General features: G+C 32.2%; 1 protein-coding gene across 1 annotated transcript; it reads left to right on the top strand.

Moving 5' to 3' along the window:
* Nucleotides 1-4,333: 4,333 nt before the first annotated feature.
* On the top strand, nucleotides 4,334-26,257 carry LOC127708640 (myosin heavy chain, striated muscle-like). The gene is made up of 33 exons (XM_052213681.1): nucleotides 4,334-4,647; nucleotides 5,657-5,800; nucleotides 6,599-6,783; nucleotides 7,379-7,502; nucleotides 8,270-8,362; nucleotides 10,038-10,101; nucleotides 10,426-10,524; nucleotides 10,750-10,853; nucleotides 11,358-11,609; nucleotides 11,905-12,054; nucleotides 12,339-12,509; nucleotides 12,757-12,933; nucleotides 13,103-13,229; nucleotides 13,502-13,563; nucleotides 13,876-13,963; nucleotides 14,106-14,223; nucleotides 15,221-15,478; nucleotides 16,956-17,421; nucleotides 17,665-17,874; nucleotides 18,665-18,810; nucleotides 19,085-19,175; nucleotides 19,859-20,248; nucleotides 20,495-20,740; nucleotides 21,102-21,298; nucleotides 21,497-21,629; nucleotides 21,951-22,167; nucleotides 22,330-22,570; nucleotides 22,825-23,017; nucleotides 23,187-23,447; nucleotides 24,345-24,584; nucleotides 24,834-25,034; nucleotides 25,256-25,435; nucleotides 25,922-26,257. The coding sequence occupies exons 1-32, from the start codon at nucleotides 4,447-4,449 to the stop codon at nucleotides 25,430-25,432; spliced, it is 5,826 nt and encodes a 1,941-aa protein (XP_052069641.1). The 5' UTR covers nucleotides 4,334-4,446; the 3' UTR covers nucleotides 25,433-25,435; nucleotides 25,922-26,257.
* Nucleotides 26,258-26,401: the final 144 nt, after the last annotated feature.

Raw genomic sequence — 26,401 nt, forward strand, 5'->3', positions numbered from 1 at the left:
ATTTACTTGAAACTTTAACCAACCAAAAATCTTGAAACAAAACAACAAGACTTTTCTAACTTTTTGGGCGAGTATATATAAAGAATTTTAAAGTTTTGTTACACAGAACCGCTGAAGGAGTAAGTATGTTTGAACCCTGTGTGAATACCTTTATCCTTTACCTTAACCAATACTAGAACCTACTATAGAATTTCTCAATAAACTAATTGTACCTTAACTCAGAGTTGAGTTTTCTTTTCTTCTTTCTTTCCTTATCCTCTACATACCTTTTTCTCAAACAAATATTGGACATAAAAGTTGACAGACTTCTTGGATTTAGTGTTCACAGGATTTATCAAAGTTGGAACATATAAGTGTCATTTATAACGGTAGGTACTGGTTGGTTCTATCTATGAATAGTGTGATTTTTTAGTATGCATTTTGTAAATTATTGCCACATCTGTTAACAGTGAAACTCAATCATATGGATTTTTAAATGTCGTCGTGTAAGGAAATATTAATTTCAACAAATAATACATATAAAGTACGGCAGATTAAATTTAAAAAATAATAAAATAAACAAATAAATGAATAAAACAAAACAAATAAATGAATATTTCGAAATGAAACTACATTTAGTTAATTGATACGAATGAAAGCATTATTTGATTTGTAAGCAAATGCGACAGATAAAATCAAACTAATATTAGATAAATGAATACAAAAATAATGCATATTGTAAATAAAAAAATTCTGAATTAAGTTTTCGAAAATAAAGCAAAATTAGAGATCATCAAATATTGTTTCATTATAATAACACTAATGTCGCATTATGATTTTATTCATTGTACTCTTGAAATCGTTGAGAATAAACTTCATCCAATCAAAAGAGCCAATGGAATCTATAGTCTACAAAATTGCAAAAGTTACAAATCTCCCCATTTAAAAAAAAAGAGTTAAAGCAAATCGAAAAATTTCCAAACGATGAAAATTAGTATCCAAATCTGACATTCTGCGTTGGTAGCGAATGACATTTTTTTTTAAATTGATTAATTCAAAATCTGGATTGTCATCCACTAAACAAAGCAATCATTAATTAGTATTGATATATATATATATATATATATATATACAAACCGGTACAAAGTACCAAAACAATCAAATAATAAAACAGAAAACTGTATTATTTTGTACTCTTTTGACTAAGCAATTATAGGTTAACAGGCAGTTATTAAAGTCCGTATAATGCTATTGGTATATAATGGTTAATGATAATACATATATATGAAATACACTATGTAATAATTTTCAAATATATCGTTTGGAAACTGAAAAAATGGAAAATTTCGAAAATTAGGTAGTGGCTGAATATTTTTGGTGTATAATAACATTATTTTAACGTAGGTTGTTCTTTTAAAATCTTTCTTTAACACTTTTTCTCTGCTATACAACGCTTTATCAATCACGGAATCGTTTGAAAGTTAACGTTTTCTTTCGTATCAGCTTTCTCCTTATTTGACCTGCACCGTCCAAGAACAAGACTGATGAACGCTAGGGGCAAATTATTCACATCATCAATTACACAAAGATGTCATTTTCTATTGCATTTATCGTACTTTTCCATAACATAAGGTCAAATTACTGAAAACAGTCTCTCCTAAATTTTAGAAAGATATCATTTGCATTTGCTTGATAATATCTTAGAGTAAATTAGATCCATCCAATCGGAATAACGCCCTCATGGTGTTTTCATTAAATTGTGATGATTAGAAATTTTCACGAATATAAATAATTCAATCCAGGCAGGTATCTTCACATTTATTTCATTTTCTTAATCATTTTGGCTCTAAGCGTAGGTAGTATCAGATTTCACGAAACAAAACCAACACAAATTTTCTTGTAGACAAATTATTCATTGCAATTATGTCATACAAAAAACTTTATTTCGGACTTCGGCCCGCCCTAAAAGCAAGGCCGTGCCTATATTAAGGTTTAAAGAAACCATGCACATACAAAAATATTCAATATTTGTATAAAATATTTGTTTCCTTGGTGCATCCTCCATGATGGCCTAATATGGTATATCCGCCTACAGGAGCAGTCTTAACTTATTACGTCAGAGTCTTAGATACCACTCTGCATAAATCAAGACGTGCATAATGAAATGTAAACCGCATAACTTGTAAGCATCTTTTATTTAACCTTGTGTAATTTCCAAACACATCATTGATCTCCATTACTTAATCAAGTGAAAAAAGATAGCGACTTATCGTATTGTTGTCTGCTTTCTGCTTTAATCATAAAAAAAAAACGCGATATGAATTTTGGGTAAATAAGCTATAACTGATTAGTCAGTTGTTTAACTTTGGATTGAGTATTAGTTTCTTTTTACTATTTGAATGTGTACCTAAAACATTAAATTTTAGTTTCTTTTTACTATTTGAATGTGTACTTAAAACATTAAATTTTGCTTGTTTGTTAGGCGAACCATGGATAATTTACTGACTAAGAGAATCAAACTGGCCAAACAGGTTTTATTTTTTTAATGGCTTTTAATAAAAACTGTTACTGTTTCAAACGAAAACCATAATGGTCCACCTAGGAAACTTAATTCCATTATACTTTGTACACACTCAAATAAATCTGCTGTTAACTGTTGCTTTATTTTTTTTTTGGGGGGGGGGGAGGCTTTTATTGGATAAATACGGTTTATAGCCGTATAACTTTTAAGTGTAAATGATCTTTTCTGCAGATGAATTAAACAGCTTGTTTGGCTATATACAAAAAAAAATGCTTTAAATCTAGGATGATAGATCTTTGATTTTGAACATGACATACGGCAGGCTTAGGCTTGGAGAACGTAAAATATAATTTATTACGTGTAATGATTTCTTCAGAGAGGTTAATATTTTTCATGCTAAAATTGTTCAGCTATAGAAACTACGTAGAAGTTGAGCCACACATTGCTCACAGCAACTTAATTAGAGCTTTCTTTGATGCGGTATTGTTGTTATTGTATTGCTTGTTCTTGTGTTTTTGTTAGCTATTATACCATTGGTTTCTTGTTCTTGTGTTTTTGTTAGCTATTATATCATTGGTTTCATCGGGATAAGTTTTTTTTTATATAGCTGTCCAAGGTGAGGAACATCGCCGGTGGTTGTCTTCAGTTATAGCATAATTTGTCACGTAGGGAATTTGGAGTTGATGTAATTTTTTTCATCTTTTCTAGCGTTTTAAAATAAATACATAGCTATAGTTGAAGACCTTATGTTGACGCCTAGAAGATTTCTTTAGGGGGGGGGGGGGGGGGAGTGTTCGTTTATCTTAAGTCTTATTTTGTTGTATAGATGATCTTGTTGACGTAATATATTATTGAAAGATTCCGATGAGCTACAATGCAGGTAGTCAAAGCTGTCTGGCATTATAAAGTTATTGAGTGCATTCCATAGTAACCAAAAGTTGTTTGGTTGATTTTGCCCCGACGCCGGCAGTCTTGGTTTGATTTGTTGGTAAAACAACAGTTCACAAGAAGCCAGTTTAAGGATGTTTGCTTGTCATATTTTGGAATTTTTGTCAGATTTCGGAATCCTCTGATTTTATCCATTTGAATGCCTTAAAAAATGTTGCCCGCTAACCCCTACTTTTTATTCACAATTTTATTACACATTGTTTAATTAGCCATATTTGAAAATCCTATAAAATCCTTGTTATTTTTTCATAATTTTTAAAAGAAAAAGGGTGCTAATGTTAAATGTATGAAAAGTCTAGAGAGAATTATATCCCGCCAAATTTTCAATGGCTTATATCTCGAAAACAAACACACGGACCCTTATTTTTTGTTCTGCTTTTTTAATTCCTTTGTTTGTATACTATCAATTTATAACTGTCTTTTAAAAAGTTTGTTATTTTGAAACAGAGTAGCGAACATCCTTAAAAGTAAGGAGATGTGGTATGTCTAAAAATGAGACAACTATCCAGAAGAGACCAAAGGACGAGGATGTTAACAACTATATGTCTCTGAACGTATGAAATATATATATTTTGTTCTTTTGTAAACATAGTATTTTCGGATTTTTTTCCAATCTGTACTTGTGTACAGTGGTTTTATAATAATAAAACGAAGACTTGGGATAAACGTCGATGAGACAACAAACCCGTACACGTATAACAGTTAAACAACTGTTTTGCCATGGCTACGATAACCAATAGAATTAAGAATGACAGCTAAGTTTTAGAAAAGAGTTGTATACTCTTATACAGCAAATTTATGATTATTATAAAGATATAACAAAATTTTTTTTCTTGCTCTTGTTTGCTTTGATTTTTATATATATACATATTTGTCATTTAGAGTAGGTTCTGGCCTTGTGTAGTAGTTTGTCCAGAGCAGAGACGATCTCAACAGTTCTCCAGTTTCGGTTATTATCATTCCTGTATTTTGGAGAATTGTCATACTAAAAAGTCAAGATGTCGTACATGGGAGTACCCAAAGATGACCCGGATTTCCAGTACTTGTGCGTGGACCGGATGAAATTAATGAAGGAAATGAAGGAATTCGATGGTAAAAAAGCTTGCTGGTGCCCAGATGACAAGGAAGGATTCATTGGTGCAGAAATTCAATCTTCAAAAGGAGAGGAGCTTACAGTTAAAATTACTGAAACGCAACAGGTATATATTACAATATTTTTGTACTTATTTCTGAACAAAGCGTTTAAACCCGCTGCATTTGTTTGCACCTATCCTTAGTCAGAAACCTGTTGTTCAGTGGTGGTCGTTTGTTGATATGGTTCATAAGTGTTTCTCGTTTTTTATATAGATTAGACCGTTGGTTTTCCTGTTTGAATGGTTTTACACTAGTAATTTTGGGGGCCCTTTATAGCTTGCTGTTCGGTGTGAGCCAAGGCTCCGTGTTGAAGGCCGTACTTTGACCTATAATGGTTTACTTTTACAAATTGCGACTTGGATGGAGAGTTGTCTCATTGGCACTCATACCACATCTTCTTATATCAATATACATATTTATAAGGGTTTTCACCTGTTTCAATGACACATATTTTCAAACAATTTAAATAATAAGCATGTAGTATATGATACGTCAACTATATGCATAACTCCGTCTGCTGACCCTGTCCGTTCTGAATTGATATCGGTAATAAAAGGGCTTGAATTGCGCTTTTCATAAGTATTTTGTGAGTGTGAAGAGAGAGTGGACAATCGGTAGAAAATAATATTTACCATTGCAATAAAGGTACATAAGATTGTAATTTTCCCTATGATAATCATTTACAAAACATTACAATACATGTACATAAGTACAATTATCATTATTATAAAAGTATAAGCTAATTCAGAAAAAATATTGCTACAATTTATTTGTTTCTTTGTTTATTCGTACATATTTGTCATATGTTACCACGTAGAACTTGTTGGGAAGAGTACACTTTAAAATAAAACAAAAGAATAAATAATTTAAATTTATGGCTGATCTGTTATTGTTTATGTTAAATTCATTCACAACTTGTATATTTTCAATTCGAATATAGGTTGAGATATTGCAAAAGTTAGCTTCTAGATGTCTTTTATTTAATGTGTGTTTGTTTGTTGTCTGTTTGGAGTATATCCAACACCTATTAATCTAAAAAAAACTGTGATCGAAGTAAATGATTTTCGTCCACAGAACAGAACAGTAAAGAAAGATGACATCCAACAGATGAATCCACCCAAGTACGAAATGAGTGAAGACATGGCTAATTTAACATATTTGAACGAAGCTTCTGTATTGCACAACTTGAGAGCACGTTATAAAGCACAGCTGATCTATGTAAGTAATCAATATATATATGTGTACAACGATTTATATATAACGCACTTTATCCAATGAAAACAAAAAAGTTCTAAGCAGGCGTGGTTGCGTGGTTGCGTGGACTGGTCGGGACAGTTTTGGGATGTCAAAGATACCTGTCATCGTTAACCTAAGGATGGGGATGTAAACATACACAACGACGCCAGCTTACAATTGATTTTTTTGTTTTGTTTTTAATTGAATAAATTTTAAGATTATGGGCAGATCTTATGTTTTCGTACGTCATATGAATTCGTACTATGCGTGCTTTTTTAATGGAAATTTTGACGTTACAATGCGTTCTTAATAGCACGAAAACCAATAATACGAGGATACCTGTAAGAGTGAGTGAGCTTTTTCAACACACAGAGAACTCACTGTTTTGAAAAGGGACTGACACTGATGAATGTCATTTGTTGTGCCGAAATATCTGTCAATACGATTTCATTTCATCTTATTCGTATTTTTTTATCACTATCGTTGCACAAATCTTCCTGAATCGTCGTTAGACCATTTGATATGTATTAAATTTGCTGTTTAATTCTTTTCTATAGACTCTTTTTATATCAAGACATGTGTTGAGGGTCAAACTTCAAACGAATTAATGTTCTCAAGATAAATAAATATTTATAAAAGCTTGTGAAATACTGAAGAAAAATTATAACCATTCAAAACACTATATTATCTTATCATTCGAAATTGTGTAATATAAGATTGAAAACCAATTTGGTTTGAAGATTTTTATGATCGATTTGGAAAAATATGCTTCTTTTTTAGACCTACTCTGGACTTTTCTGCGTTGCTATCAATCCCTACAGACGTCTCCCAATCTACACTGAGAGCGTCATTAGTAAATACAAGGGAAAAAGGAAGACTGAAATGCCTCCCCATCTGTTCTCTATCTCTGACAATGCTTACCAGTTCATGTTGCAAGATCGTGAAAATCAGTCTATTTTGATTACGTGAGTATTTAACATTTAGTATTGTTAACTCTATCAAATATCACCATAAATATCTACTTGGTGATTTCCATCTCATTCCATTTTGTTGTCTCGCCTCCGACTTTTTTGGAAGCTAGACTAAGGTGTGCTGTTTCCGGCGTCGGTGGCGTCAACAATTGTTAAAGATTATGATTAGGTTTCACATGCAACAGTCTCTAATTGTTTATATATGTAAACCATAAATCTATGTTCAGCCTTAAATATGTGTCCTTTTTCAGATCTTTATCCCATCCTATATTGCGTCAAAGACGTCTCAAATCTATGTCCAGTCTTTTATTAAATCTGTGTCCTTCTCAACAAGCCATGCCCTGTCCAAGGTGTTGTTAGTAATTAGCCTTATTATCAGAAGTTTTTATTTATTAATAACGATTCAACTGATCTTCTTAAAGCAGACTTTTCCCTTCAGCAGTTTTGACTCTTCTTTAAAGGCGCTTCTCGGCTTTCTGAATGTACATGTACAAATGTTACAGAAGTATGTGCTGTGTGAAGCATAACTGCTATCTTGCACTAAACACATTTCACGAGCTTTAAAAAAAATCACATTTATTTTTATCAGAGGCGAATCTGGAGCCGGAAAGACAGAAAATACGAAGAAAGTAATCATGTACTTTGCCAAAGTAGCTGCTTCACTTGGTAAAAAAGATGCATCCGATGAAGAAAAGAAGCCTGATACAAAAGTGGTAAATATACTGAAAAACAATATGCATCAGGGGAAAAATGTTATGATAATAAAACGACATAAATCCTTAGAATATCGTTACATATATCAAGGTAATTTGTAATAAAACGGTTTTGATCCTGGTATAAGATGTTTTAGTATATTCTGATAAAACGTATAAAGAGTTCGCATCATGATGTACAAAAAATAAACACAATAGAAATCGTTTTGTATTCTGATTAAAGGAAATAAATTGGACCATCCTGATAAAAGCTAAATATGATATGCTTAAAATAAAATTACCATTCCGTACATGTACAAACTTACACTACTTATTTTGTACAATGACGCTGAGAATAACATATAAAGTTAGAAACTATCATATATATAATACATATATCTATATATGGAAACCACGGGTGAGGGGGTCTTAACATACACATTTGGATACAGACGTCCGGGTCTGGTTTAATTCCCCTTTCATATATTGTTTTTTTGTGTGTGCTAAAAACCTTACCCATACATTTATTTCTTAGATAAATCATAACCCATTTATAGATTAACCAGTTACCAGACATACACACTTGGACATTTGTATAGGTGTTAACCTCATGGGATCATTCATATTATCATATAAAAAGATCACTACACAGTTTTTAAAGACATCTTGCATTGTTTTTAAAATATTTACCAACGGAGAAATGTGTCATAATAGTTAGTATATTTCATTTCAATGTGAAATCCTCGGATAAATTTAGAGGATTTTCAATATAAAATTTCTTATTTAAGGGTTCACTAGAAGATCAGATTATCCAAGCTAACCCTGTACTTGAAGCCTACGGTAATGCCAAGACTACCAGAAATAACAACTCGTCTCGATTCGTAAGTATGAAAAAAAAACATTGATCATTAACCATTCATATCATCAAAAACTGTTACAATTTTCATTTTCATTGCACTCCTGGTGTGAAACTAATTCTTTACAAAGCTCATTATGTTTTACGAAATTTGAAAAAACCTTGTGTTATCTTTCATCCTATGAAACCCCATAACATTATGATGTACATTTACTACTATATATCAGTAATGGAATGAGTGAGTTTACCCTATACCTTACACAGTAATTCATTTGTAAGCACACCCATGACTTTGAACCAAAAATCGACTAAATTACTTTTGACTTTTCCTTTAGTGAGCAATTTATTTTAACACTTTAGAAGTAGCCATATCCAAAACCTGTTTTCCAGATTTTATTCGTTTGCATGATCCATATTGTTTGAACAGATTTGACCAGTTATGTGTGATCCCTTCCTTCTTTTCTAGATTTGTCATTGGAAGTCACTAGAAATATCTATTTTACCATTTTTTTAATCTCTCACCAAAATTCTTTAAAAAAAAAATATAGTTTTTATTTGTATTTCTCGTGATTTCCATTTTAACATTTTGTTTATTAATTACACAGTAAAAATTCGCTTATAATTCATCTTAATTATTTTGAATCTATTTGACGTTAGCTTATGCAGAATAATAAGCGAGTTTTACTGAATTTTATCACATTGTGACCTCAACCTTTACCTTTTCGTTGCCTTGGTGTGTTTAGGTGTGATATGATGGTCACATAGGAATTGTAATTTACAGAGACGATGAAATGTAAGTATTATATATTGGTAAATATTTTCTTCAACTGAAGCCCTGTAGCCACTATCAAAGTTTTCCATCAAAAACTTGGTCAAAGAAAACTTTAAACAACTCTTTTTGAAAACTTGGCGATATTAAAATTTTTCTGGTAATTGGTCAAAGAAAAGGAGGAATTTCAAGATATGTGGTGGCTCTTAAAAACTTCTCACAGAAAGATTGTATTACTCTTTTACTATATCTATGTAATACCATTATGAGGAGGCAATTTAAAAATCGACTTTTTTATTTACAACAGATGAAACTTTAATACACTTCTTTGATCCCAGCCAATTCAATCAATCATCTTTCATGCCATTTGTCCATACCAATTTTGTTTAAGCTTTACTGGAAGTCATCCTACTTATTCAACTCATCTTGTTTCAACTCTTTTATCATGTGCTTTTGTTTTGTAAACTAAATTGCACCATTCCTAAACTTAACTCTGATTGGTTAATTTCCATCAAAGTCCATCCAAGTTTAAAAAAAAATAGCATGAGATTCTAGTCATCAAAGTCCGTCAAATTTTGGATCACTTTTCTGTGTCACGATTCTTTCAACAACTTAAACCAAGTTTTCTTGGTGAAATAAACCTTTGATAATTACTACAGTGCTTCAATGAGAGAGCATGGAACATCTAAATATTCTTTGAATTTTTTGTAGTAACAAATACATTTATTATGTGTTAGATTTTTAAGCTTTGGCCCTGAAAAGTTAATTCTGATAATAAAACCTGTAAACCACATTAAGCCATTGCAAAAGTGAATGGTGCATTATTTACCAACGACAGTAATATTCTACTATTTCTATGAACAGTTTAGTAATTGAAGTCGTTATCAAATGAACATAGCAATTATGTTTTAAAATTTACTTACTATTGTAGGGAAAATTCATCCGTATTCACTTTGGGCCAACTGGAAAAATATCCGGTGCCGACATTGAAACATGTGAGTATATATATGGCCTAATTGCCATAGTCGTCATAATGTATATATATATGTATATTAAACCTCTGCCCTGTTAGTAATTCATGTTGATATAAATTCTTAATAATACCTCTTGGAAAAATGCAAGTTTTACGGTTTATGCCTAGATGAAACTTTATTCTATGTTTTAGAATCTTGTTAATTATGAGCAAAATAATATATTTTGAAATTTTAGTGAGCTGAATTTGCATGGAAATTACAGAACTAGAGATTTCTTGAAAATTGTAACTTGAATTTAAGAGTAATAAATATACGAACATTATATGGAAATAATTTCAATTGTAGATTTGCTGGAGAAATCTCGTGTAACCTTTCAACAGTCAGCAGAGAGAAACTACCACATTTTCTACCAGTTGTGTTGTAGTGCCATTCCTAAATTACATGGTACGTAATCTTAATCCACAACATATACTTAATTTTGCCAGTTTTGAGGAACGAGCAACATATTAAAGACTATATTTATGCAAAATTACGAATTTCTGAATAACTCACAATAGCTCACAGGACGAAATCTTTTTTATTGGTTGGACGTTGTCTATACCATTTACAACATACTTGATAGTGTTTTACCTTTATCTTTAATACATAGGACTTTGCTTTACTTTTCAGAAATATGCTTGATATCACCAGATGCTGGACTATATTCTTTTATCAATCAAGGCGCTCTCACTGTTGATGGCATTGATGACGTAGAGGAAATGTTGCTTTGTGATGTAAGCTTTACAATTTTGTTAAAAACGTATCACGACTAACACAATCTTTACGATGAATCTTGCAGTAGATTGTTGATTCCACTAGTAGATCTTTCTACTTACAAAAATGCTTAAAACTTAAGATCTTTTTGTGTGTCAATGACTCAGTAATACAAGCAATTCTCTAGTATTGTTTTCCACTAGATTTTTGTTAACATTAAACGTCTTTCCATTGTTGGTTTTATGTCGAATTTTTGATAGTGATACAGAAAGGCAATCTGATCAACTCCACCAGGTCCTAATGTTTTTCGATGTCTATATCGTATTAGGATTGTCCTAGACTGTATTTTCCATTACCAGATATTATTGTGTTGCTACATAATTGTTCAATGTCACTGGTTACTAATCGGTGCCATAAAACATGAGACAAGTATCTCTGTATATTGAGAGATTTAAGTATGTAAACTGATGGTATATTTTTGCTTTTGAATAAAATTAGAAAAAAGTTTCAATATGGTTTTGCAGGAAGCTTTTGATATCTTGGGTTTCTCTGAGACGGAAAAGATAAGTGCATACAAATGCACAGCTGCTATAATGCATATGGGTGAGATGACCTTCAAACAAAGAGGTGAACAGGCTGAAGCTGATGGTAGTGCTGAAGCTGAGAAAGTTTCTTTCCTGTTGGGAGTTAACTCTAATGATTTCATTAAAGCTTTGGTCAAACCCAAGATTAAGGTCGGCACAGAGGTTGTTGTCCAGGGACGTACAAAGGAACAGGTACATATTTATAATGATCATTACAAGCGATATTTTTAAAAGACATTGGGTTTGATAAAATTCTTTGCGTTTTCTTTGATGATCAAAATAACTTGAAATTTTTTATTTTTTTTAGACTTTTAAGTAGAACCTCATGCAAAAAAAAAACTATTTTTCAAAATCATTTTGAGTAGATTCTTTGTATTGAGACAAAGTAAATAAATATTTGGAAGGTCTAGACAAGCAGTTTAAGCGGCAGACACTCTTTTAATCGTGCCTTACGAACATTAATGAAATCTATTCTATTTTATTAAAGGTTGTCTACTCAGTTTCTGCCATGAGTAAATCTCTCTATGACAGACTATTCAACTGGCTTGTAGTAAGAGTAAATAAAACACTCGACACCAAAGCCAAGAGGAACTACTATATTGGTGTCCTGGATATCGCAGGGTTCGAAATTTTCGAGGTGAGTTCGTGATTAATATGGAACAAAAAAGTACGTAGATTTTAAAATCCTAAAAAGCAAACCCTGCACGATAGTTTGTTTATAAAAATATATGATTAAGTATTCCAGCAAAGTATGGAAAAGTAAGTTGATAAAAAAATTAGTTTTAATATTAATGCATATAAATTATTGTATTTACGAAAAACGTTATTTCATGGCCTTGTTGCCCGAATATATTAAACAGTAATTGTATTTTTGCTTTTTTTACCTTATTTGTCGTAACCATCGATTTATATCTGTTATAGTACAATACCTTTGAACAATTGTGCATTAACTACACCAATGAAAGACTGCAACAGTTCTTCAACCATCACATGTTTGTTTTGGAGCAAGAAGAATATAAGAAGGAAGGAATCCAGTGGGAGTTTATCAACTTTGGTATGGACTTGCAAGCCTGTATCGATCTTATTGAGAAGGTATGACATTCTCGTCAATTTGTCATTTTAATCCTTGTAATTCACACTAGTAGAGTCATTTCGCTTAACCTATTAGTACCAAAGTAATCATATAATGTTAATACAAAAGTAAATAGATAAATACACGCTATTCATATACTTCGAATGAGAATATTTTTGTTGTGATACACGCTATTCATATACTTCGAATGAGAATATTTTTGTTATGAGATAATGTTTGAAGATCATATTTTTCTTTTTTTGACAGCCCATGGGTATTCTGTCTATTCTTGAAGAGGAATGTATGTTCCCCAAGGCTTCAGACAAATCTTTCAAAGAAAAGCTTTACTCAACTCATATGGGAAAATCACCTAACTTTAACAAACCAGGCAAAGCTTCAAAGGGAAAGAGATCCGACTTCGAACTTGGTCACTATGCCGGAGTTGTAAGTAACTTATTTTACTCTGTAACACATCTGTATCAATATTACAAACCTTTATTTTTAGCTCTCATCATAAAAAAATTCATATTTAAACAACATAACAGGTTATAATAAATGTTTGCGCTGATTATATATATTAAGTCGACATGATGCATTTGCTTTCTTTATAAAGGTTCCATATGGTACTGAAGGTTGGTTAGAAAAGAACAAAGATCCCATTAACGAGACTGTTGTAGAATTGCTTGCTCAATCTAAGGAGCACCTTGTAGCTACCCTATTCCAGCCACCAGCAGTTCCAGGTTTGCATAATTTTCGATAGTTACATTTTTATAGTTATCTTTGTAATTTTTGTCATATTCCTCAATCAAAAGGTGATACTGAAATATACTTTTGTGTGCATTATGAACTTTTTTTACATATGGAAAATAAAATATTTCATAATGTACAGGTTACTATTTTCTTCACACAAGTGAAAGTAAATATCAGAAAATCTCTTTATACAAAAGACAAAACTACAAAATATTTAAACATTTTATGTAGATTTAAACAAAAAACTGTCTTATGTTAACAGATGGAGGTTCTCACAAGAAAAAGAAATCTTCTGCCTTCCAGACCATTTCTGCTGTGCACAGGGTATGTATATTTATTGTAGATTTCTACAGAAATGAGTTTGAATAACAACATTCAGGTTGTTTTTTTTTCAAGTTTACTGGTAAATAATATATAATTTCATAAACCAATGTTAAATTGCATCTTTTATTTAAATCTGATGTTAACTTCACCATTTTTCTGTATTTTAAAGGGTTTTTTTATGTTTTGTATTCTTATTATTCATCTTTTGCAAGGTTAATATAAATATATATATAATCATCATTAAAACATTCTAGCTAACCTTCAAAACATATTGTGCTTGTGAAATTTTATCTATTTTGTTTTCATTTTTAGGAATCTTTGAATAAATTGATGAAGAACTTGTACAGCACACATCCTCACTTTGTCAGATGTATCATTCCTAACGAATTGAAACAACCAGGTAAATATGCTTCTTTCCCATTATCGCATGATAATATAAATAAAGGTGTTTATTATTTCCCAATTAGTGAGAAAACTTGTATAAGAAACATGTGCATAACTTTTTTGGTGTATATCAATTAAAAATGTCTAAATATTTTCAGGTACGATTGATGCTGCTTTGGTATTGAACCAGCTACAGTGTAATGGTGTACTGGAAGGAATCCGTATTTGCCGTAAAGGATTCCCAAGCAGAATCATATACTCTGAGTTCAAACAAAGGTAGTATATTATCCATTTTCTAATTGTATTTATTACACCCACACTATTTGGTGGGAATAATGTTTTCGTTCTATCCATCAGTCCGTGTGTCCTTTCTTTGTTGTCGACATGCCAGCGTGTTCATATTTTTTCAAATCCTCTTCTTTGAACGATGGTTTTAACTCATTATAACTCGTATCTCAACGAATAAGTTCGATAACCAGAAAATATTGAAATAGGGAACCTTTTTCCGGGAGGGGAATTTGTATGAATATGCCATGTTCTCATTGTCGGAGGCATATCTCCTCTTCAAATTTGTATGGAGGGTTTCCATGTACCAAAACATTGGATGAGTTTGATAATCAGAAAGATTTATTTTGAGGAACTCTAATTTCAGGTTGGGGACTTATAAAAATTTTCAATTTTAATTCTTGTCGCTGGTATAGTGTTTCCTGTCATTAAAACCTCAGAAGAGTTTGATAATTAGAAAAATCTGAATGGATAACCTTTTTGTTTTAATGGAAACTTTGATGATATTTTTGCTTTAATTTTCAAGAATTCTTTAATGATACTGCGGAAAATTTCCCTGAGGTAGCTGAATTAAATTTTATCTAATATCAATAGCAAACATTGTATTTTCTTTGCCTGTACCAAGTCAGGAATATGACAGTTGTTTTCAATTTGTTAGATTTGTTTGAGCTTTTGATTTTGCCATTTTATAAAGAACTTTCCGTTTTGAAATTCCATTGCAATTCGGTATTTTTGTTATTTTACTTTTTTCTTTGGTTTTGAAAAAAGTTACTAACGGAATATCACATCATAATTTTGCGATGATGTTGTTTATAGAGCCCTAAGTTTGATACGATAGTTGTAAACGTATTGATTCTGTGAATTCTTTAAGGTTATCAACATAACACAGTAGAAAGCAATAATTTTAGGCCAAATAGTTTTGCTTGCTTAATAATAATAGTTAGTTTATATTAATAGTCATATATTTCTAGTATATTGTTATTTTTAGATACTCAATTTTGGCTCCAAACGCTATCCCACAGGGCTTTGTTGATGGTAAAGTTGTCTCCGAGAAAGTTTTGTTGGCTCTACAATTGGATCCAGCAGAATACAGACTTGGCAACACCAAAGTCTTCTTCAAAGCAGGTGTCGTCGGTAATCTTGAAAATATGCGTGATGAACGTCTTAGTGCAATCATTTCAATGATGCAAGCTCACATCAGAGCCTATCTTATAAGAAAATCCTACAAGAAATTGTGCGATCAAAGGTATGTATAACTTGTCGATTTTTTTGTAAAACATGACACCTGCTAACAAATAATAATTGCTTTAGTAGTACATGTAATAATAACATTAATTCAGAATATATGCTTCCGCACTTTAATAAAAATGTCGTTACAAACAAACCTAATACAGTGCAATAGCATAATGAACATGGAAAATGATCGAATAGTTTGTAACGATACAAAAAAGTAAAACACAGACCAGCATGGTATTAGATTTTACAATTGCAAATGGTATTATAGAACTTAAAACCAAAAATCAGTGTTACCCTCAAATATATTTTTTAGGTTAAGTAATCACTGATAAACGTTCTCACAACCAAAGAGCAAGGCAGTTTTGATTCATAAAAATTTCTCGCCTGGACCCTCCTAACACAGCTTTACTCACAAAGCTGTCTTGTTTAGGAGTACAATTCAATTTCCAAACAACTGATAATTTCTCGTTTTGATGAAGCCTTAATTGTTAATGTTCTAACAGCTTCCATAGATATAGGAAGATGTGGTATGAGTGCCAATGAGACAACTCTCCATCCAAGTTACAATTTATAAAAGTAAACCATTATAGGTCAAGGTACGGCCTTCAACACGGAGAATTGGCTCACACCGAACAGCAAGCTATAAAGGGCCCTAAAAATTACTAGTGTAAAACCATTCAACCGGAAAAACCAACGATCTAATCTATATAAAAACGAGAAACGAGAAACACGTATGAACTACATAAACAGACGACAACTACTGTAATCAGATTCCTGACTTAGGACAGGTGCAAACATTTGCAGCGGGATTAAACGTTTTAGTGGTACCAAACCTTCTCCCATTTCTGAAACAATAGTATAACATCACAACATAGAAAAACACACTATAAAATATCAATTGGAAGGCTTAGCTCAATCAAAAGACGTAAATTAACACACAGTGAACGAATAAATTTGACCTGTGACACCTGAATGCAAATACACAGTTAATAAAAAATTACAAGGGAGAAATAATCAAAATCAAAAGTAAATAAACAGGTTTAAACAAAGTTAAAGTATGATATCACTGTAAAATTTCAAACAATTTTTAGAAATCATCACTTTTGAAGAATCCTGCGTCATATTATACACAGGTAAATGAAAATAATTTTGTTGTTAAGTATACTTCTTATTCTGTGTGTATAAAATCTTCCGTTTAGGAATACCAAGAATTTTTTTTAATGCATATATTGCTGTTTGATTAAATGCGTACTTATCTTTAGTTTTTTTTGTTGTTGTTGCGGTTTCGTATATATTCTCGACATTTCAATTTTCCTAGTTGAGAGTGTCTTCGAGAATCTTTTGATCCTTTGTGTTTCACTTTAAAACTGGATTTTGGTACTGATTTACAATGACATTGATAACCATTCATTTTTAAAACAATGATTATTATGTATACTCTTTAGTTCCATAAATGTTATATTGTATGCATCATATGTTTTTTCCAGAGTTGGTCTTTCTGTCATCCAACGTAACATCAGAAAATGGCTTATTCTCAAAAATTGGCAATGGTGGAAGATGTACGCCAAGGTCAAGCCTTTGTTGAACATTGCTAGACAGGAAGAGGAAATGGCAAAGAAACTCGAACAACTGAAGAAACTTGAAGAAGATCTAGCTAAATGTGAAAGGCTAAAAAAAGAACTTGAAGTACAAAACGTCACTCTACTCGAGCAAAAGAATGATCTCTTCCTTCAGTTGCAGACCGAGCAAGACAATGTCATCGACTTAGAACAGAGAGTCGAACAGCTCGTCACACAGAAAGCAGACTATGAATCTCAAATCAAAGAAATGGAAGAACGTCTCCTTGATGAGGAAGATGCTGCAGCCGAATTAGAAACTATCAAAAAGAAAATGGAGGGGGAGAATGATGAGCTCAAGAAAGATATAGAAGATTTAGAAAGTTCTCTTGCAAAGGTATGTTAATTTCTGCATTTAGTTATACAGTAAACTGTTTTGCATATTATGAATTCACTTGAACATTTGTTGATGTTAAGGGTTAGACGGAGGGGCCCTTTTTGTTTTGTTTTAGGAAAACCAGACTATGCAACGTATAACACCTTGATATAAGCTTAATAAAGAACCTTTTTTTTATCTTAGCATTCAAACATGTCATAACAAAATCCTAATTATTTGTTAATTTGTCTTATATATTCATAGGCTGAACAAGAAAAGACTACTAAAGATAACCAGATTAAAACACTCCAAGATGAGATGTCACAACAGGATGAACAAATATCTAAGCTGAACAAAGACAAGAAGGCTATGGATGAAGCTCATAAGAAAACAACTGGCGATTTACAAAAGGAAGAAGATAAAGTGAACCATCTTAACAAAATTAAACAGAAATTGGAATCGACTTTAGATGAAGTAAGTTGCTGTTGTTGTTGTTGATTAAAGTAATATGAAACGAATTTTTGTGATTATAATGTTAAGGAAATTATTGAACCTGTGCATGCATACATACTAAACTGATTCCTCTGTTCACGTTTTTTTTACTATTTATTACGAATCCTTACAATCGATAGAAAATATTTCATTATTTGATTGATGATCCAAAAATATGGCTGCTAATTAACTTTCGGGTTTTCGTTCCAAAGTTTAACAATCGTGCCCTTGGTAAACAATCAACGCAGAATCTTGGAGCTCATGACAATTAAATGATAGGGCGATGTTTATTTTCCTTTATATTGTACATGCGTTTCCAACTTTGTCACAACAGTTTTTACGGAAAAGCTGTGGACAAATTATGGTACGGGAAGACAACAATTGAATAGCAGTACATTTTTGACCATTTGGATAAAAAAAAAGGATTTTGATTAAAACGAAAGTCTATGTACACGTTTTTTTATAGGAAAACCTTGCTATTTAACATATAAAACATATTCAACTGTTATGCTAAATTTGAAGTCAGATATGATTTTAAAATAATACAGTATATTGAATTAAAAGAACCCGAATTTAACTTTTTTATTGGTTTCGCGTTTACCTTTACGCATTATCTCGGTAATAAACAAATAGTAATATAAGAAATCTATACTATCTTGATTTCTAAGCATGGTTTTGCTTTTATGCATATTTGTTCTCTACTTGTGATAAAATGTTGAGTTAATTGGGAAATTGTTATAAAAATTTTGTAATATATTTCCGATGCTTTTAGCTTGAGGATAATTTGGAGCGTGAGAAGAAGGTTAGAGGTGACGTAGAGAAAGCCAAACGAAAAATAGAACAAGATCTGAAGGCCACACAAGAAGCTGTTGAAGACTTAGAACGTGTGAAAAGGGATCTTGAAGATGCCAATAGGAAGTACGTGCCGTTAGCGATGTTTTAACTATAATACAATGAACTAAAAAAGGAAGACAAATCTGCGAAGCCGGAAAGAAAAGAATTCTAAATAGAATTTGAAGTTCTTTAATATTAAGTGTACGATATAGTGTACAGTTTGTTAAAGCGTTCAAGAAAATGTTCAATTATTAGATAACTGTACTGAGATAAAAAAAAAATCTAATGTTTACCTTGGTGTATTTTATCCGTATCAATAGAATAAGGACATTTTCCTATAATTCTTGTACTATTGTAGGAAAGAAGCTGAAATTGGTAGTCTCCATTCACGTCTTGAAGATGAACAAAGTCTTATTGCACAACTTCAGAGAAAGATTAAAGAACTACAGGTAAGTTTTTAAGCTGAAATGGACAAACCATGTGAATAACGAAAAATATAATTGATGAAAGTGTACCTTCGATACTGTTTACTTATAGTTCGGCATTGCACAAGTTCATGCGTGGCTCAGATGGTTAATGACGTCATTATACTAAATCCATTGGATGTGTACGGATTGATACTTTAGTCCGGGAGAACATGAATCATTTGATTAGTTGAAAATGGCTTTGAACTAGCTTTCAGAAACTGCGAGTACTCTTGTGTCCGTGCTTTGTGTCTATTGTTTTTATGTTAGTTGTTTTTGTGAATCGTACCTTTCTTTTGAGTTCAGCCAATTGCAACTGATTTTAACAATTTGTTCTAATGTTGTGCTGCTACACTACTGTGCCACGTTGGGGGAGGGCTGAGCGCTCACAAACATGTTTAACTCCACCACATTCTTGTTGTACCTGTCCCAAGTCAGGAGCCTATAGTTTAGATTGTTTCACTTTTTGTTTATGTCGGGGCCTTCTTTAGCCTATATACGGTATGGTTTTTCTAATGGTTAAAGGCCGTACGGTAAACTTGCTTATATCAACTCATTTGAACTCTGTTGGATAGTTGTCTCATTGACAATCATTCAATATCTCCTTATTTTTCATATTTCAACTGGATATAAAACAAAACTTGTTCTTATGAATAATATAATTTCAGGCCAGAATTGAGGAGCTAGAAGAAGAGTTAGAAGCAGAAAGATCAGCTAGAACAAAGGTTGACAAACAACGTGCTGAGATTGCTAGAGAATTGGATGAACTTGCCGACAGATTAGACGAGGCAGGAGGAGCCACACAAGCACAGCTCGACTTGAATAAGAAGAGAGAACAAGAATTAGTAAAAATGCGCCGCGATTTGGAAGAATCAGCACTTCAACATGAGGCTCAGATTTCATCTATACGCAAGAAACAGCAAGATGCAGCCAATGAAATGGCTGACCAAATAGACAATCTTCAGAAAGTTAGAAACAAACTAGATAAGGAAAAGAAAGATATGAAACGGGAAATGGATGATATGCAAGCCAACTTCCAACACCAGTTGAAGAACAGAGTAAATACATTTTCCTACGTTTAAAGATCTATGTCTGTAAAATAAAGTTTGTTTTCCTCAATTGAAAAAAATGGCTTGGTTTAATAAAGGAATGTTCGGTTTATTTTTTTAAGGATGATTCTTGTTCACGGTAATATCAGAATATAATCAGAGCATTCAGTCTTTTGTTATGTTACGATATTTTTTTTTAATTAAAAAAATCGTCACAAAAGTACAGAACATTATGCTCTGATGTTTATATTTTAGGGGGCCTCTGATAAGGTTGTCAAACAGTTCGAATCACAGATTGCTGACATAAACGCTGAATTGGAGAAAAGCCAAAGAAATCTTGTTGAAATGACGAACCAGAAGGCTAAGTTTGAGCGTGATGCATCAGACTTGATGAGTCAACTTGAGGAGGCTGAACACAATGTTGGAAGTATGTCGAAGGAGAAATCACGATTGGCTCAACTACTCGAAGATGCAAAAAGTGCTTTGGAAGATGAAACAAGGGTACGTGTTTCCCACTATGTTCCAATATTGAAAAATCTAGTTATATATTAATTACCTTTCCTCATTAAATAATGATATGTTTAACTGCTCTAGTGTTGAATAGACAGAATGAAATTAATTCCATTTGAAGTTAAGTCGAATGATTATTTATATATACATAAGTTATGCATTTGTTCCAATTCGTAAACATTTTTGAGATTTGTATTATACTATCAAATGTCTCGTGACATAAGTGAACGGCGTAAAGCTCTTAGAATAGAAAAGAGTTCTAAGGATATTTAATCATTTAAAAGCTAATTTAACTTGATAAAAATGAGTTTGAGTAAAGACTATATTTTTTTTAAAACTAAATTCCTTACAGGCAAGACAGAAACTCCAGAGTGAGATGAGAAATTTGAGTAATGATTTAGACGGTGTTCGTGAACAACTTGAAGAAGAACAAGAAGGCAAGAACGACCTTCAACGACAGCTTGCAAGAGCAAATGCTGATGCTCTAGCATGGAAAGCTAAATACGAAGGTGAAGGAGCAGCAAAGGCTGAGGAACTTGAAGATGCAAAGTAAGATAAAAAAAAATTAACGTGTATCAACAATTTTAAAAAATACGAAAACTTATTTTAATAGTTTTGTAAAACGTGTCTTTATCCTGAAATTATTTCTGAAATTGTGGATATTATGAATAATCATTACTGAAACACTTTCATATCAGCCGAAGAAATAATTTCAAATATAGTTTCATGACCTTTTGATCATTTTAGACGTAAACTTCAAGCCAAATTAGCTGAAGCTGAACAGAATGCTGACGCTGCTAATGCAAGAGCAAGCCAGCTAGAGAAGGCCAAAAACAGGCTCCAGGGAGAACTGGAAGACGTATCAATTGAATCTGAAAGAGTGAGTATTCTCTGAAACATGTTGATTCCCAATTAATAAAAACTACCATACTTGTGGCTCGAAACTAGTCATCATTTCAATTAATAATGCAAGACATACATACTATCATTCTAGGTAGTGCAATTATTTTAAATATGCTTAGAAGTTATATATTTTGCGAAAATTATGACGAATTGAAGGAGTCAAACTCATGGTTTTGCCACACGTCTCTGATATCTTAAACAAACACCATTTCAACAAATTGAACACTACAGGATTTTCAAACACTGTTGTGCATTTTCTGTAATTTTTAGTAAGTGTTTATTTATACATTCTGTTTAGGCAACTGCCAATGCCAACGCTATGGAAAAGAGACAGCGCGGATTTGACAAGACAATACAAGAATGGAAGGACAAGGTCTCAGAACTCCAAGTTGAATTGGAATCAGCACAGAAAGAAGCCCGAAGCTACTCAGCAGAGCTGTTCAGAGTTAAAGCCCAGGTTGAGGAATCACAGGACTCCATTGAAGCTTTGAGGAGAGAAAATAAGAATTTAGCAGGTACGAATTTTTAATAAAATATTCGAAAGGTATTTAATTTATTGTTTGTCATTTATTTCAACATTATATTAAGTAACGATATTTTATATGAAATTAAAGAATATTAAGCAAAACGGCTGTTTAAATTTTTTTTCTGACTGGTATTACTGTTTCGTTTTACAGAGGAGATCCACGAATTAACAGATCAGCTTTCTGAAGGAGGGCGAAGTGTACATGAGGTTGAGAAGGCCAAGAGACGTCTTGAGATGGAGAAGGAAGAACTGCAGGCCGCTTTGGAGGAAGCTGAATCTACACTTGAGAACGAGGAGGCTAAAGTTGCAAGATCACAGCTAGAAATATCAGCCATCAGAAACGACATCGACAGAAGAATTCATGAAAAAGATGACGAATTCGAAAACACACGGTAAGAAGAAACTTATTACAACAGCAATTCATGCAGATGAGCATAATACATTTTACATTATACAGATGATTATAAAAGTTTAATAATAATAAAATGAATATATTAGTTTTTATGGACTTCCCCTTTTTAAATTTACATTGGAGTTCGGTATTTTTGTTATACTTTTTTTTCTCAAGAGTAACATATAATGAATGCATATAAATCATAGTTTATTTTTAAAGATCTGAGACATATAAAACTTCTTTTTTTTAAAGTCGCAACCACCAGAGAGCTCTAGACTCAATGAATGCTAGTCTTGAAGCCGAAAGTAAGGGCAAAGCTGAGGCATTGAGAATCAAGAAAAAACTAGAACAAGATATAAACGAACTGGAGGTAGCCGTTGACGCTTCTAATAGAGCAAAGGCTGAACTAGAAAAGAATATTAAGAGATATCAACAACAAGTTACAGTAAGTACTTTTATAGACCATACTGAATAAACAACACCTTGGTTAATAAATGAAATAACCTTCATTAAATTATTCCGTTTAAATTATTATTGCTTTTGACTTTTTTTTAATTCAAAAACGTTTCATTCAGACAAGATCTAGTTTGGTTAACTATTGGTTCTCTTAATAGGAAATGCAAGCACAGCTTGAAGATGAACAGCGCCAGCGTGAAGAAGCACGCGAGTCATATAGCATGGTAGAAAGACGATGCAACATGCTCCAGGGAGAAACAGAGGAATTGAGAACAGCCCTTGAACAAGCAGAGAGAGCAAGAAAGAACGCAGAGAATGAACTTTATGAAGCCAGTGATAGAGTCAATGAATTATCTGCAGAAGTTAGTTCTGCACAAGGACAGAAACGTAAACACGAATCTGATATGCAGGCTATGCAGGTAAGTTTATTACATGAAGATAGAGAAAAAAGTATTTTGTCCCATGCAAATCACATCTTTTTCAAAATTTTAATGCAACTTTTAAAAACAAATGTAAGAGGAATAGAAAATGTATTTACATGCGACAGTTGAAACAGGAAATATCGGGAAACAATCATGTATCACACTTTTTTCATTTTGATCTTTTCAAATTCTTAAAAGCGTTCATCCCACACTTGGCCCTTTTAATAAGACGGTCCAAACATGAGTACACTGCGTTTTGTTTATATAAAAGATTTTTTTCACACTTGAAGTTATTCATATTCACTTAATGGACAAAACTTAATATCCCCACTTCCTATGTGCTCCTCATCTATCTTTAATCATGACTTGGTTAGAGTTGAGATAATTTCTGACCCATCTTGTCTATGAGGGTACAGCATTGAGAATGTACACCACTTCCTATTTGACTTCCATTTATATACAGACCAGAAAAAAATTCTGATGAATAATCTTAGATGGACCCCCAATGACCTTATATTTAATGTTAAGTTACTGACATCAGGTAATCCGGATCTTTCAGTCCATATATTTAAACATGTATTATAATTTATTAGAAGGTCCGAGAGGTTTCTTGTTATATGATACTGAATATCGTAATTGCAACTTACATTCACATCATCATCATTGCCAATTTTGCAGAAACATTTTTTCATCCTTTCTTTCTAGCTTGAAATAAACTAGTAAAGTATTGTATATTTTGAAAAAAAAATCATGCTGGTATTAATTAAGTATGATTTGCTTGTGTCCATGTTTAAACTAATCCTAAATGTAAGAAGAGTTAAGAAGCAATATAAATGAACAACTGTTAACATTTATCGACAAGCCATGTCAGTATGTTTCTTTTTTTTTACCAAGACTGATCTGGATGACATGAGCAATGAGATTAAGGCCGCTGATGAACGTGCAAGAAAGGCTACGGCTGATGCTGAAAGACTTGCCAATGAATTAAGAAACGAACAAGAACACAGCCTGCAAGTAGAGAGACAACGCAAGGCTATCGAATCTACAGTTAAGGACTTGCAGATTAGACTGGATGAGGCTGAAGGACAGGCCCTCAAAGGAGGAAAGAAGATAATTGCCAAATTAGAGCAGAGAGTGCGTATATCTAAAAATTTCACCATAAGTATTTTCTTAGAATATGCAATTTAACTTACAACCTAGTAAAAATACAAAATAAATAAGAGAAGATCAATTGTAAAATAAGACAAATATGAGTAGCAACAGCTGATAATTTTTTTCTATAACACTCTTGTAAATAATATATCTTATTGTAAATAGAAGTATAGTATATGTTTGTGTATTTTTATATAAAAAAAAATAAGCGTAAAATAATGCTTTTGATAGGTAACTGAACTTGAAGGTGAACTTGATAATGAACAACGTCGTCATGCTGAAACTCAGAAGAACATGCGAAAGGCTGATCGAAGATTGAAGGAAATTGCCTTCCAGGCTGATGAAGATAGAAAGATCCAAGAGAGACTTCAGGAAATGATTGATGCACTCAATGCTAAAATCAAAACATACAAACGCCAAGTAGAGGAGGCCGTAAGTAAAATAGATAAAACGAATTATTTAAAAAATTATTCGAAGAAAAACCCTAATGCATCTACACGTCAACAAAAAGTTCAACAATAGACAAGTTTCTTACAATGTGCCTCTGATATCTTTTTCTTATTTTTATTTCATGTATTGTATACAAGCGAACATATTTGTTTTTCTTAAATTTTGTTCATTTTAAATGTACCATATATTTTCTATCATGACAGGAAGAAATTGCTGCAGTTAATCTGGCTAAATACAGGAAAGTACAGCAGGAATTGGAGGATTCTGAAGAACGTGCTGACAGTGCCGATACCGCTCTGCAGAAACTTCGTGCCAAGAACCGTAGCTCTGTATCAATACAACGTACTAGTATATTGTCCTCTAGTATGAACTCTGCATAAATTGTGAGTTTGATTATATTTCAAATTATGAAGAGTAATAATGTTTTATACATGATTAAAAATAAACAAACTATCCCGGTAATTTCAGCCGTTTCAGAAAAAGTCTCGAATAATGGCAATCAAATAAGACTTTAAAAAGTCTTAAAGATCCTGTATACACTTTTTCCAGAGTACAAAAACATGGGATAAACATGCTATAAAGATATTCACATATACATCGCTCGTGCTTGGAAATATATACAAAAAGCATAAATTATTTATATTAGGAATATTTATATAGTTTCATCTCAAATCGCATTGAATATAACTGATATAAGAGAAAAACAAAGAGATATGAAGAGAATAAGAAACATATCGCAACTTTATATTGAATCTGTCTTTCATATTAGATTCAACTGAACTCATTTCAATTTTTCCATCTTCCATCTCAATTAAAAAGCATACCCTTGAAAGTACATTCTTTACTTTCATAATATACTTCTTTTTCAGATATTTTACAAACCAACTTGTTGCCGTCCTGCTAAGGTGACTTGGACATAGCATTTATTCGAACAGCCTGTAACATCAGCTACTACACAAGACGTTTTAAGACTTTAATCTGACCGGCTCTATCCTAGACTCTGAAAAGATAGCTCTATATTAGTCCAGTGTTATAGTGTTAATAGACTTTTTATTTGTTATTTATTAATGGGCTATGGTAGAGCTCGCAGAGACAATTAATAAATGTTGAGTGCTGCATGATCCTTTGCTAGGACAGTGTGACAAGTGATAAATTTCTTTGTGATGTTCCTTTATAATCCTTGAAATAAATTATATTTATTGTTATTGTATTTTGATTATCTAGTTACAAACTAATACTATAGAAGAGTTTGGGCACATAGTTATAGATGAAAGGCAACAATTATATGTTTGGTATAAAATCGACTTCCTTTGCAAAAGAGATGCGAATGATACCAAAGGGACATTCAA

The sequence above is a fragment of the Mytilus californianus genome, unplaced genomic scaffold (genome assembly GCF_021869535.1).
Source record: "Mytilus californianus isolate M0D057914Y unplaced genomic scaffold, xbMytCali1.0.p SCAF_7, whole genome shotgun sequence".
NCBI lineage: Eukaryota > Metazoa > Mollusca > Bivalvia > Mytilida > Mytilidae > Mytilus > Mytilus californianus.